The sequence below is a fragment of the Morone saxatilis genome, unplaced genomic scaffold, assembly GCF_004916995.1.
Source record: "Morone saxatilis isolate NCDOM2014 unplaced genomic scaffold, NCSU_SB_2.0 Contig11, whole genome shotgun sequence".
In the NCBI taxonomy this organism is placed as follows: Eukaryota; Metazoa; Chordata; class Actinopteri; family Moronidae; genus Morone; species Morone saxatilis.
Window position 1 is genome coordinate 2,190,733 of NW_023339663.1, and position 15,251 is coordinate 2,205,983.

Sequence of the window (15,251 nt, forward strand, 5' to 3'; positions counted from 1 at the left end):
CGGGGGGGATGAGATGGGGGGGTTGGAGGTGAGATGGGGGGGTTGGAGGTGTGTTTTTATGAATCCGTCTCTAAACACGAGTGATGAGATTTCAACGCGGTTTAATTTCTAAAATTAGACTCTCGTCCTCTTTTTTTAACGCCGTCTGATTATAACGGATGGTCAGTGGGCCACGGAGGAGGGATCGACCCCACGGCGCCCCCCCAAACAAAGTCCACATGGACGAATTCATGAGACGATGTGTCCCCGGGCACCGACGTGTAAGAGGCCGCCCAACGCTGGAGAAAGACCCCAGACTCAGAGAGGTTGTAGGTGTTTGTAGTCATTAAGCTCTCTTCCTGGTTATTTATGTCTCTATCTCATCAATGTATGTCTTTTCGTAGTAATTTTCCATCTTTTTTTAGTCATTTTGTGTCACTTCCTGGTTGTTTTGGTGTCTATATCACCATTTGTGTCTTTGTAGTTAGTAAGCGTCTCTTTGTAGTTGTTTTGCATCTCTGTGGTGGCTCCTTGGATCTCTACAGATGTTTTGGATCTCTTTTTAAGTCATTTTGTGTCTTCTTGTGGTTGTTCTGTATTTCTTTCTCTCTCTAGTCATTTTTGTAGTTGTTTGGCATCTATGTGGTAGCTCTGTAGTAGTTTTGTGTATCTTCGTAGTCGTTTTGCATCTCTTCCTGGTTGTTTTTTGTCTCTTTCTCATCAATTTGTGTCTTTTTGTAGTCATTTTGTGTCTTTTTGTAGTAATTGTGTGTCTCTTCCTGGTTGTTTTTGTGTCTCTTTAAGTAATTTGTGTCTTTGTACTCATTAAGCATCTCTTTTTGGTCATTTTATGTCTCCTTGTAGTCATTTTATGTCTCTTTGTAGTTGTTTTACGTCTCTTCCTGGTTGTTATTTTGTCTTTTTCTGGTCACTTTGTGTCTCTTTACATCCTGCAGCTGAAGCAGAACTCTCAGGCGCTGCCACCAGCACAGACACTCCTATCATATTAAATACTATTTCATATTATACTAAACACTACACAACACTGCCCTCCAGGAGCCCCCTGAACCCTTGGGCCCCCCCGTTCCTGTGCCTGGCGGTCCTGCTCAGTAATCCATCAATGCATGTGGATGTGACCTACATGTTATTTATGTGCCTACATCAGAGAAGTGTTACAGTAGATTTTAGCAGCAGGCTAAGTAAGCAAGTTGCTCCACTTGCAGCCTGAATATCAGTTTGAGGAACACGAGTCGAGATGTTTAAAGCCGAGTGAGACGCAGGGAGGCCTTACCTCCATCCGAGTAGGTTTCAGTGCCGTATCCGTCCTGCAGCCCGTTGCTCCACGTCCCCTCGTACCTGGCCCCGCTGGCCGTGCTCTCCAGCTGCCCGTAGCGACCTTTGAACCCCTGCGTCCACTCCCCTCTGTACTCCCAGCGGCCCTTGCTCTCCACGCCGATGCCATGCCGCTTGCCCTGCGCCCAGGTGCCCTGGTAGCTGTTCCCGCTGGGCCACGTGTACACGCCCAGGACCTCGAAGCCATGGCTCCAGGCTCCCGCGTACTCGCCCTGACCCTGGGGCCCCGTGCAGACCCCTCGGCCATGGGCCTTACCCTGCTCCCACCCCCCGCAGTACGACCCCCCGTCATCAAAGTCAAACCTGCCTCCAGTGGACATGCATGAAACAGGTTTAGGCAAATCCTTAGAACGTCAAGAAAAAGAAAAAACAAGGGCCTGGTTCACTCAGGAGGAGCAAAGAGGGAGGAGGCCTCGTTTGAATCTGGTAGCATGGAGGTGCAGGGCCTCGACTCTCCTTCTGCTGTTAGTTTACGATGTAAAACAGCGGCTCCTCATTTTAAAATCAACAAGACGTGGCCCGAAGAGCATCACCTTACGATGAAGAAGCAGCCTAAGCCTCAGCGACGGGTCTGGAGTGACGAACGCAGCTGCCGTGCATGCTGCTTCCCATGGGCATGCAGGCTCAGAGTGCTTCTCATCCTCCTCCTCCTCCACTTCCTCCTCCACCTTCCTGCTCCACGCAGCCTCGCAGCCGGGGAGCTCGCCGGGCTCGTCGCCTCAGCCGTGCAAGCGGGGCGCTCCAGACAAGCGAGGCCTAGGCTTTTCCAGCAGTCCCAGAGGCCCACAGAGCGGCGGCAGTGGCAGCAGCAGCGGCAGCGACCGAGCTCAGCTCAATCAGACATTACAGCATCCCCACATCCCTGCCGCACCGGCACACAGAGAGGGATACAGGACGGGGATGCTGCTGCACTCGTACGCCATAAAAATAAAAAGAGAGTTGGAGATGTTCCTTTATAGCATGGCCTGGAAACAATCCAGGCTAACGCTCAGACACATCGGCGAGCACACAAACACAGCCTCAGCCTCGCACACACACCTCGGCAGACATAACGGAGAGTAAATCTCTCCTCTTATTTCCTCCCTCTTCCTCCTCTCTGCTCTGCTGTGATCTAAAGATGAGGCTCTCTCCTCCTCCTCCTCTCCTCTCCTCTCCTGAAGATGTGAAGGGGAAGAAAAATAATAATAAATTATTCCTCTCCTGTTCCCTTTGTCCTCTCCATTTCAGCGCTCGACTAAAAAAGCCGGATTGTTGTTGTATCCCAATTCCACCAAGTCATCTGTCCTCTCTTGTTTTTCGGCCTCGCTCTTTCTCTATCTCTCTCTCTCTCTCTCTCTCTCTAAAATCTGCTCATTACAGGACTGTTCCACCCCAGCCAATACCCCTCCCCCACACACACACACACACACACACACACACCGAGCACACACTCCTTCTCTCGGCTCTTAAAGAGATAGAGACGGAGGGATGATGCGAATAGCTGCGTGTACGCCGCTCGCTGCTCGTTCCCTTCGGGGGATACAGCCTGCTTCTCCTAATTATCCAGCCTCATTTCGCTCTCTCTCTCTCTCTCTCTCTCTCGCTCTGAATCTGGTCAGTCAGCAGTCTGTTTTCCTGATAACTGGAGGTTTGTGAGCTCATTGATCCCGTGCCACTCTCTCTCCCAGAGCTAATTGTTGTTAGTCTTTTCCACTGAACCGATGGACTGTAGTCGTCACTTGAATGAGCTTTTACTGAGACCCAGGTTGACCTTTTTTTTTGTTTTGAACAGCAACAAACAGTTAACGTCTGCGTGTCAGCGCGGCGCCAAAATAAAGGAGCTTCATCACGAGCTGACAACCAGACGCAGTTACTGTCAGAGCGGTCATCTGGTGAAATATTTTTCTAATCAATAACTGGAGCATGATGGGTATTGGAAATCTTTCTGCCATTGAACACACCATCTGCTGGATCGTATAGTGGCCAGAAAATGGTGTCACAGACGGGCTGACACCGGCCCGATGAGAGGAACCTGCATTATTTATTATTATCTATTATTATTATTTATTAGGTAAACAGAGTAAATAATAGTTTATCTTTATTCTCGTATAACGCAGAAACATTTCTTCAATCTCAGTCCAACCTGTTTAAATCAAACACTGATAGCAATAAAACTCAGGTTACAAGGAAAAGGCGTGGCAGTACATTCACTTTTTTTAATGAATACACAATACAAAATAAAATAAATATTACAAAATTTAAGAACATGCATTTAATTTGCATGTTTGTTATATTTTTAAAATTTGTAGATTGTTTTTAATTTAATTAAATGTTTTACTATTTTCACTCTTATTTGTGACAGGACTTGAAATAAAATGAATAAAATCAAATAAAAACAAATAAAAAACATTGTTTTAAAAGATATTTAATCATTTTATTTATTTATAATACTTTTATTTTTTAAAAGATCTTTGTAAATTTATTTTCAGATTTGTTTTTTCTTTTTCTCTTATTTACTTTTTGTACGACAGTGTTTGATTTATAATAAATAATAAAAAATCTGATTATATTTTTTAAAAAATGAAATAAAATGATTAAAAAAGTTTAAATATATGTGTTGTATATTTAAAATATGTATTATTTGCTAATAAAAAATAAATATATGTTTGTGTATTTTATATGTATATTTTTTGGGGGGTTTATTTTCTCAATTCTTTTCTTTAAAAAACATCTCTGTAAGTCGATGTAAACATTTTGTGGTTCACACTTATCACCTGTGAGGATTCGCTGCCTCTTCCTGTTTGATTTCATCTTAACTTGAATATCTTTGAGCTTCAGACATATAAGGACATCTTGGACAGAAAAGAAATGATTTGATAAAGAGTGAAACCAACCGACCTGAGCGGCGTTGAGAATAATGGTCAGGTCAGCACCTGAGCACTCGCTGACAGGTGACAGGAGACCAAAGGTCGGCGAGAGCGCCGCACACAGCACCATCTGTATTCAGAGAGCCGGTTCATTACTGAGACCTTCAGCAGCCGCTCTGTGCAGAGAGAGGATGTGAACATGCGTCAGAGACAGACGAACAGAGACGATCCGTGTCAGGAAGCATTAAACCTGTTCTGGAGATTCCTGCTGGAACTTCTTTTAAAGGAGCAGTTCAGCATTTTGGTTAAAACTGCTTATTTGCGTTCTTGCAGAGCGTTAACACTCTTGTGGTTGAACAGTAAATATGAAGCTACGGCCTGGAGGTTGGTTAGCTTAGCTTAGCACAAAGAGTGGAAACAGGGGGAAACAGCTAGCCTGGCTCTGTCATCAGTTATCGGTGTATGTAACCATTTTTAAAGGTTATATATAATAGATTTAAAACATTAATATAACAGCAAACACTTATTGTTTTATCTCTCTGCCTGTGTTGTATCGCAGCCTCTGTGGTTTGTTTCCATCAAGTAGAGCGACTGAAACTGCTGTTTTTATCATCTACGTTGGTTAATTAAGGATTTATTTCAACCAAACCAGAGCTGGTGATTGTCAGAAAGACAATTGTGTGTTTTATGATTAACTTTGAGACAAAATTACAGATTTTTTCTTAATTGAGTCTGGTCACACGACATCTAGAGGCTGTAAATTTCAGAAATATGACCTTTAATATTTTAAATATCGGATCAAAATCAACACTATAATGCTCAATTATTAGTTTTATAGCATAAAATATATAATAAAATATTCCCTTTTTAAAGAAGAGGACTCTCAGCTCTTCACTCATTCTATAACTGCTGTATATCTTTCTCTTTGGCAGCGTTGAATGTGACCAAAGTGTTCACTGAAGCATAACGAACATCCACAAAACACATAATCGTCCTCAAAAAGATCTTTTCTCTACTCCGCACACTGCTTCAAGTGACTCAAATGAGGCATAAAAAGACATTTACTGGAGCCTTTACTCACTCACAGATAAAAACATGCTAAAGATCGGAAACAAACACACACGTTTCAGCTCTTCAGTCGATATCTTTCTCTGATTTCTGCACTTTCATGAGCAGATTCCAGTAAATGCATCTTTATCACTGTGATGTTGGTCTTCTTACGCACATTACTACGCCTACCTATGGTGTTTTGCAGTATAACTTGCATATTACACATGTTTCTGTGTGTATATTTACTGTATAGATTTAAATATATGTGTATGTTTGAGGGATCAACAAATACAGTTTCCTCAGGCTCTGATACAGACGCTGATTATTCAAGGAAACGGATGTTTTTTAACCAATATAAAGTTGCAGTAAAAATACAAATTTAGCATAAAGTGGAATGTAACTAAGTACATTTACTTAAGCACTGTACTGTATGTAAGTACAATTTTGAGGTACATGTACTTTACTTGAGTCTTCAGAGGCGGCTAAATCAGAGCATTTTTAAATGAATCTATTTTATTGTAAATCAGTTAAAAAATAACAATAAATGGACAATGCTGAATATTTAACTTTAATAATTTAATCTTTGCAGATAAAATTCAGTTTTCCTTTTTTATTTCTTCCTTTAGTTCTACTTTTATACACTTTGTTCTATTTTTTTTATGACAATAAAGCTTCAAACCTACATATAAAAAAGATGAAACATACATAATATATTCTTCTTATTCAGCTCAATTAGAAACTTTTTCTTTATTCTGATTAATAAATTGATCCTGAATTAGAAGGAATCTCTGATACCAGCAGATGAAAGCACCAAATAACTTTTAAAAGAGCATTTATGTGGATTTATTTTTAGATTTTAATTGAGAGAAAGACCTCAGATATCACATCGAGGACGGGAATGCAGAAGCTGTGGTGATACATTCACTGTGAAAACATCAACATGTTGGAGAATCACACAGAAGTGAATTAACACCTCTGTTTGACGTCAGAGACTTTGTAACGTGTTTCACACTTTTACAACCTCCAAATGTCAGATACACGTCTCATGAACAGTATTTAACTACTAATTTGAGGTTTTGTCCTTCTGTATTTCTATTTTCTGCTACTTTATACTTATGCTCCGATATAAAACTGAACAATTTCCTCCACTGTTTTTATTTGATTACTTACTTTTAACTTAATTGATCACAGGGGGGAAATTCACAATACACACATATATATATACACATACAATAAATAATTAAAACTAGCTCCCCCTTCACCATCTTCAGCATCACAGTGAGGAACACATTAATTATAATAACATATATTATTCTGCATGATAAATACTGTTACTTTTGGTACTTTAATTATGTTTTGATGCTAGATTTGCACGTCTTTTGCCTGTAGAGTATTTCTACACTGTGGTAAAAATCTAACCTTTTATTCTCTGTGGTTTTATTGTTTTATCTTTTTATTTACTGCTATGTTTTAAAGTGTTTTATATCCTGTTACTGATGGTGCTGTGGTTGTTTTTGATGTTTGTACCCTGTAAAAGCACGTTGTAAACCCTGAACTATACAAATAAAGTGTATTATTGTTATAACATAAGTATAGGAGCGTACCTTCAGGCATTGTCACAGTGGGGTCTGCAGGCAGCAGATCATCACTTGCACCTTGAAGTGAATCAGAGTCGGATGCGAAGCGTTAACAGTGAAAACTGTGGAACAGATTAATGAGCTGTCTGCACAGCGTTCGTCACGACCTTTGTTCCTGCTCACTGGCTTTTCTTTTACTGGAAGGAGTAAGATAAAAAAAAAAGACAACTTAAAGGACCCCCCCCCCAACACACACAGACACACACACTCAACATGCAGGCAACACACACACTCACACACACACTCACTCAGTGTTAGTTTGTGAGGTTACAGGTAATGTTAAAACTAATTCTGCATTGGATTTCACCTTGTAACCCAAGTTAAGTTTCAAACTCACTTCAGTTAATCTTAAAGGCTTTTCTCTTATAACACTGTAAAACCTGATAACACGTCTTAATAAAATAAGTAAGTTAACATAAATTAATCCTCTAAAAAAAGCTGTTTTGAGCAGTATTTTAAATCCAGGCGATATAATTCCAGTTTATTCCATTAACTCACTTTATTTAAAGCTGTAATAGTGAATATTTTCTGTAACTTTGACTTTATCCTGACATTAGTTCATGAGACAGATAATCTGTGAAATAATAAGCTTCCTCTGGCTCTTCCTAACGCTCCTAACGAACGAACGAAAACTAAAGATAGTTTACGGTTGAGTCTCATTCGCAGATTGTCAGATACTGATGCTGGGAATGAGACAACAATCAACTATCTTCAAGTGTCCAACCCAAAGCATCTTTCCATCTTTCGTTCCATAAAAGTTACCAACTGCAGTTTTAAGTTGACTTTATATTATTATTAATATATAAGTCTAACTGTCCTCGGTCAGTGCTGTAATGCTGTATAGTTTAGGATTTCTATTTCAGTTTATTGATCATCATATGCAGAAGACACATTTTTTATTGTTGATGAGTATCTGCTTTACTCTAACTGCTGTTATATTGTCTGCCTCTACCAGTATGCATTGTTTTTATGTGGCTTTTATTGTTCACTATTGTTTTTATTGTTGACTCTTCTGTCTTTTGGGACTGTAAATGCTGTTTTTAAAAGCGCTATGTAAATAAAATGAATTTATATTATTAATTATTATAGATCCAAGACAGATTACAATTACCAATCCGTCTGCTGCTTCAGCGCCACGGATTTATCACAGAGATATTTCAGAGCCGTGGTCGGAGCCACGAGGAATAAAGATCAATGAATCAGGAAGACTAGACAGAGATATTCACCTGAACAACCCCTCTGCCCGGCTCTCTCTCTTCCAACTGCAGCGTTTGTAGAAAGTACGCAGGTATTTTATCGGCTGTAACAGGCTGGCTGACTCAGCTAATGTTAGCATCAAGATTTGGTTAAAGGCTTTATTTCTGCCCGACTTTAATGTTTCCAGATAAAGCGTTTTAAATTCCTGTAAAATGCGTCTTAAAGAATTACTTCAAATTTCAGAGTTAAACCTGCCGCCGTTACTGTAAACTGAATTCGTGCAGTGAGATCAGTGAACAGCTGTGGTAAAGTGAGCAAACCGTACGCTAACTGTTTCCTGAGCAGTGGATCCATCGGCCCTCAGCTGAGAGTCTGGTGCTGTAAACTACTGGTTCCCAACCTTTTTCTATACGGGATCTATCGTTCTATCATTTAATAAACTGACTCAGTGACATACTTTATTTTATTCTACTCTATATTTGATATTATATTCCAAACTGAACCGGAATATTGAACTCCGTAACTGCAGGAAGTTTGTGTTAAACGAGTGATCTGGATGAATTTGGCGCAGATTATTTCCTGTTTATGGAACTTTGTATAGATTTCTGTCTGTATTATTTATTTGTTTATCATTTCTAACAATCATAAAGTCTTAATATGTTTCTTTTTTGACAAATTCAGTGTTGACATTTTTTTATTAGACAATTTACTCTACTTTTACTACTGTGTATATTTTTAAAATTGTCTTACAAACCTTAAAATCAAGAAGTCCTCGCGACCCCCTCATGAGGCTATTTGGGGTCCTGACCTCCAGTTTGGGAACCACTGTTGAGAGGAAATCCAACCACAGACACATCTGAGTTTCCTGAAATAAAACATTTCACATTTCGAAGAAAGTTTATACGAAATATTATAACAAAAAAAAACCTGCACAACCTGATAAATTGTTCAATGCTATGTTTACTAGCTGACATTACTCTTCACATTTTAGCACTGTGATATATTGTAAAAGCTAATGTTACAGACTTGTTTAGCCATGCTAACTGCATCACTTCGGAGATTTACGTCTCCAGTTAGCCGTACTCCAGTTTTAATGTTAGCACTTTGGTTTACTTTGAATGGAAGTTAGCAAATGTTAGATGTTAAAATGGATGATGGCGAACATAGTTAATACCTGCAAAACACCAGCAAAAAGCTCCACTGTGTCTCAGAAAGCTGCTGACATTTACCTTCACATTAGTCTCCTCATTGCCAGCAGCTGTGTCATTAAAAGTCCGTTCACGGAGGAAGAATTCAGATCCTTTGAAAGTCCGAACACCCAAACACTCAAAATACCTGTGAAAGTCCTGTTTATTTTATATAAATTACATTTATTTTAAATGTTATTTAAGTAAAAGCAGGAAAATATACTTAAAAATGTAAAGTTGGTTGAGGTGGAGCTCATTATTTCAGGGTTCCCGCTCTTTCCAGAAGTTTTTCCCTACATATAAGCTTATTTTATTTTACGGAAAAATGTATCTACTAGAAAATTAAAGTGTTCATTGCACGTACAGTTAACATCACTGTGAATGTATTTATCAACCACAGCAACAAGAAATATGATCATTAATTGGACGTATTAATGGAGATAAGAGTCCATCCCGAACAGATCCCTGTGAGTCAGTTCCACTTTGCTCCTGGTGAACTTGCTTTGAAGACTCGTACAGTTTATCCTTCTAACTGCCGAGTTACGAATAAAATAAACTCCCAGGTTTATGTACCAACATTTATTATTTCCAGAATATTTGATCATTTGAATCAATTTCCAGGTGTTTCCATGGGTTGAAATGTAGTAGTTTTTTTTCAGGACGAGTGTAAACATTATTTTCATTACGAACTAATCTGCTCATTATTTTGTCCATTAATTGATTGTTTGGTGAAAAATGCCGTCACAATTAACCAGAACCCAAAGTGATGCTTTCACGATGCTGGTTTTTATCTAACCCTGTGGTTCCCAGACTGTTTCCTTTTTTCTATCATAGACTAAACTTAAAACAACATTTTATGGATACTTCATATAATATTTAGTGCATAATAAAAACAGTAGAGAACCACTGATGAACTGTGAAAAGTCAACACAATAACTGCAGGAAGTTTGTGTTATTTTTTTGTACACTTCTGTCTGTTTTATGTATTTTTTCTACTTTTTAACAATCATACAGAATTAATAGGACTTTCTTTTTGGCAAATTCTTAGCTTTCTTCTCATTGTTCTATCAGTTCTTTGGTTGTTATAACTGTGTACTTGTTTCACTGCAGGACAGTGAGATATAAACACAGTGTATATTCTTAAAGCCTTGAAATCAAGACGACTTTGCGACCCCCGTTAAGCTTTGGTGACCCCCACTGTGATTTGACATCAATGCTAACATTTATGAAAGAAACAGAAACTAAAATAAATGTTCATTAAAAACTAAAGCTGAACAAAGGAGAAAAGAAAGAGAAATAAAACACACTAACAGGTTAGGCTTTTTCCATTTTTATTCATATTTCAGAGAATGTTTTCGGTCCATACGTTGAGGATAATAATGTTACAACCAACTTGTTTATTTGTAAAATACCACAGCGTAATTTACAAGTTGGTAATAAACAGTGACGGCAACAGAAGAGAGAACATCCGATAGAAAGAGAAACAAATACAAAACGGTTGTGAAGAGGTGGTTTCCCTCTGCGGGGCCGAGAGCTTTAGGTGAGGATGTCGTGGGCCTGCTGCTCCACCAGCATCGCCATGTTCTTCACGTCGCCGCACCAGAAGTCCAAACGCTCCTTCATACCTTTGATCTGAAACAACAGGCGAGTGAAAAACAGTCAAACACTTCTGATCCAATGCTGCTGTTTGTTGGTTTGTTTATTTCTGCAGAGATCAGCTGTTGGTTTTCCTTCTTAAACCCGCTGAATCAACTTTTGGTTTTGTTGATTTGTTCGTAGTTTTTGGTAGCTGCTTTAGGTTCTGATCCTTTCCCTGCTGTGAGTGAAGTAACCGCTCTCTGTCCACAGCATTTTCACAGATCTACCATTGCTATAAACTATGTTTAGGAATTAAAAAGGACTTGTGACCGGTAATTTATCTGGTGAAAACAGCTAAAAATAAACTAAAACATCTTACAAATAAAGCAAAAAAAGCCATTTATTAGCCAGTGAAATGAATAAATCCATCCCAAAACAAACCCTGATGTCTTCCTTATTGTATTTCTCTCTGCATTACTCTATTGTAGCTGCACTCACACCAGTTTCCTCCAGGAGAAACTAAATGCTTCTGTTGTGATGTGAGAGAAACACAGCGAGGACCAACCTGCTGCAGGTCCAGCACTCTGGGCTGCACCCAGGTCATCTGCACCTTCTGGTCCACCTCATCAATGTTCCCTTTGATCAGACCCACGGACAGAGCCTTCATCACCAGCAGCTCCACCTGCAGGAGACAAACACACAGAGCATCAGATCTGCTTCAGTCCATCATCCTCTGTACAGTAAAACTCAAACCAATCAAACTTGATCATTAACGGGCCGATTGAATCCACTCGTCATCCGACTGACCTCGTTAACGGGGATCTTGGCACTCTGAGCGATCTCGGTGAAGGTGAGCTGTCTGTGGTTCGCAGGACGAGTGAAAGTCATCTGGAAGAGAAAGGAGACTTTTTAATTGATTTAATAATCTGTGACAGTCACATATAAACTGTCAACAGCAGACTTTTTAAACCTTCTACAGCTTCGGTTTGTTGGCGGCTCTGAAAGGTTCATGAGATTCCTTTCAGTCAGAAAACACTGTCGATCACCTTTCTTTAAATCTACTAAAGAGCATTCATTTCTAAAACATAGGGGCACAATTAAAGCTAAAAAGGGAACAAGAGCTGCTGAAGGAGTTAAATAATGTGTGGTGGGACGGAGACTAATAAAATGCAGTAATCTATCACATCTTGTGCTCAGAGAACAAATAAAAGAAAGAAAATCTGCAGGTATACTGTCGATATTGAGATACACTGAACACCAACGTACCCTGGGGCTGAACAATGAATGGAAATATGACTGAAATCACAATATTGCCATGTACAATATGCAAATATGACAAAACAGCATCATAATAAAATACTGCAGTTCTGAAGAGGGTCAACACATCTTGTTCTTCAGATGTAGGAAAACATGTTTATCGTCTATCATCATGATTTAAATTGGTTTTTTAAAAGAGAAAATTAACTTTATGATGCACAAATCATCATTCCCACACAAACCGTGCGTCATAGCGTCATGTTTTTAATAATGTGGAGCAGTTTATACTGGAGGAGATTATTCACATACACCTGCATTTATTTATTATCAGATGTTGTATATATTAGGTATATTTTGCTGATTTCTTTCTCTGTGTACACTCTCCTCTTCCAGGTCTCCATTAGTGGCTCAGGTAACAGTTTTTCCTCACCGACCATCAACACAAATGTGTTAAAGTTCAATTCTACACAAAAACTCTGCACAGATTCATTTCCTCTCTGAGAGTGAATGCACCGACTGTTTCCACTCAAATGAATGGACTTTATTGTGAAAGGTCCTCGTTTCCGATGCTGCTGTGAGCACGGTTTTAATGTTAAAGCTCCCGTTGTGAGTCTCACCTCCATCACGCACAGCAGCTGGATCTTCTGCATCAGTTTAGCTTCATGTGTGGCAAGATCAGGCTACAAGAGAGAGAAATCCATCAGACAGTGATCAGGTACAGGTGATCTCCAGATCTTGAGATTATTAAAGACCATACACCTTCTCCAGTGCTGAAGTTAAACTCTGTACTCACTCATGTATGAACTCCACAAAGTTCTCACCAATTACAGAAAGTGGGTTAAACTTTTTCATATCTTATTTCTTTATTTATCATAACTGGGGTTGATTTAGGGCAGTAATCTATTATTGAGCTGCTACTGACCCAATAGATATCCAGGAAGAGCTAAAGCAGGCGAATCTCAACATTCAACGCGACAAAGACGACAAATTAAAGCAGAAAAGGAGAATTCATTTCTTCTTAAAGCCAGATTTGGTGCTTTCATGCTGTTCAGGTGACCTGAGCCTCACGTGTCTCCGTATACGTTGAACTGTAATAAATGAACAAACATGAATCACCTGTTGGCCCCAGGCAGACTTGAAGCCCTGGAACTTCTCCACATTGCCTCCATTGAAGGCGTATAGTGTATCAATGAGCCACTGTTTGTCCGTGTTCCTCAGGGTCTCCAGCACAGGATGCATCAGCTGCAGACACAAAACAACAGATGTGGTCATTATCAACAAGCTTCGGCTGGAAGTCTGGCCGAGATAAACGACGTATGACAATATCCCACCAGCTCTCCGAAGTTGTAAACTCCTTCTCCCAGGAGTCCCGCCAGTCCCAGTGTGAACGCCCTCTCCTGCTTCTCCGTCTCTGTGGAGCAAACATTCAGTAATGTGCTCGTTAATATCTTTCCATCCTAACAATAAAGCAAATTCAACCCCTGTAAATGTGCAAATGTGTCCAGTCATTGTAGTTTCCTGTGAGTTTCTCTAATCGTTGTCGTCCCCAGAATAAAGTGTAGAGCCATACGTCTCCAGACTACCAGCAGTTTAATTCTCGCCTTTGATTTTTAATGAATTATACATTAACTGGACTTTTGCCATCAGGGCCCGTAAGTTCTGGAAACTGCTGCCTGAGGAGATTAAATGTATTCGATTTTAAATCTCTGCTCAAAACGTATCTTTACAGGAAAGCCTTCGTGATGCTGGACTTTTATTTTCCTTTATCCTCGTATTTTAACTGTTATTTATATTTCATCGTATGTGTTTTGTTTTTAAAGCTTTATACAAAAGCTGCCGTACAATCCTTTTAGGCCTCGACAATCCAAAAAAAAAAAAAGCCTGTGAAGTCCGAGTGTTTGTTTCCCAGCATGCCCTCACCCACCTGGAAGGTCTTTAATGTCCACACATCCGAGGTAGCGCAGGGCGTCCTTGTAGTAGGAGGCGTGGTTCCCGATGATGCGGTAGTATTTGCTCGAGAGGTCGTAGAAGCGGCCGTGGACCGACGTCACCCCGGGCAAGTTATTCAACATCTCCTCGACCTCCTCGATGAGTTTCTGGAAGAGCGACGAGGCAGAATGTGGTTACTGACACCATTTAGGTCAGAGGATCGAGCAGTTTAACATCCGCTACTAAAAAACACTTTTATTGTTGTTTACTGTTTGTTGCGTTTATTTAAATCCCAGAATACACGGGTGAGTCCCTCCTGTGCTCATTCATTCACACCGACACCGATCCGACTCCACTCGACATGAGGAGCTCTACCTAACAGCTGCTGGCGTCACATCACGTGTGAACATCGCCGGCAGCTCCGTGATCCAAACGTGCTGAAGCTCGTCTCATGTGAGCGAGGCGTGAGGTTCGTGTCAGCAGCTAAAGAGAAACGGGGGGAGGAAGCAGAGAGTCGCTGAGGTTTTACCTTCGTGGCAGGAAGATCGTTGATCTCCAGTTTCAGACTGCCGATAGACGTCTTGCAGAGAATGATGGCCTCGTCGTTGCTTTTCACCTGAACCAGACGGACACAATAATGAACACAATCCAACAGCAGCAGGAGACAACAGCTCAATTAGAACTTTACAGCCTTCATGAAGGGATTTATTGCATTATTATTGTGTTAGACTGCATCAGATCGGGTGAAGTGCAGCTCAGCGTTCGGTAAACGTACCTTTTCCCTGGTCTTCTCCAGGAAGGTGATGGCATCTTTCGGATCTGTAAACACAAACAGTTTTGTAAACACAACAAAAGTGTTTTGTGCTCAGCAATGTTTCCCTGCTGCGGCACGTTGTTCTCACCTTGCATCTGTCTGGCGACGTACAGAATGATCTCCATGAGGGACAGCGGGTTGATTCTGAGAAGAGAGCGGGAATAATGAATCAGCATCGGGACAGGTGGAAGAGGAAAGGTGTTGGACGAGTAGACGTTTATCTCACCTGTGTTCAAAGTCACTGATGAAATTGTCGTAGAGCTTTAAAGGAAAATAAAACAGTCAGATCAGAAAACATCTAAATATTCACCACAACTTCTCTAATGAACAGATATTCACACTGTCTGCTGTTTAAGTTCCTAATTTAGTGTGAATATTTGCACAAAGGTCTGTTTTCATGTAAAATAATAATAATAATACATTT

At 40.1% G+C, this 15,251-nt stretch overlaps 2 protein-coding genes across 2 annotated transcripts in view; both read right to left on the reverse strand.

Moving 5' to 3' along the window:
- The window catches only part of si:ch211-146m13.3 (junctophilin-3), a 10,735-nt gene extending 9,080 nt beyond the window's left edge, over positions 1 to 1,655 (reverse strand). The window contains exon 1 of the mRNA XM_035651680.1: positions 1,271 to 1,655. Within this exon, the coding sequence (XP_035507573.1) occupies positions 1,271 to 1,652 (382 nt within the window). The 5' untranslated portion in view covers positions 1,653 to 1,655. The remainder of the gene's footprint in view (positions 1 to 1,270) is intronic.
- An 8,908-nt stretch (positions 1,656 to 10,563) lies between these two features.
- psmd13 (proteasome 26S subunit, non-ATPase 13) lies at positions 10,564 to 15,088 on the reverse strand (the record flags this gene model as incomplete). Its single annotated transcript, XM_035651687.1, is given in 11 exon segments — positions 10,564 to 10,881; positions 11,393 to 11,509; positions 11,635 to 11,715; positions 12,702 to 12,764; positions 13,201 to 13,326; positions 13,416 to 13,495; positions 14,009 to 14,180; positions 14,543 to 14,629; positions 14,789 to 14,832; positions 14,916 to 14,971; positions 15,054 to 15,088. Coding segments are annotated over 11 exon segments (957 nt in total), but the record flags the coding sequence as incomplete, so codon positions are not given.
- Positions 15,089 to 15,251: the final 163 nt, after the last annotated feature.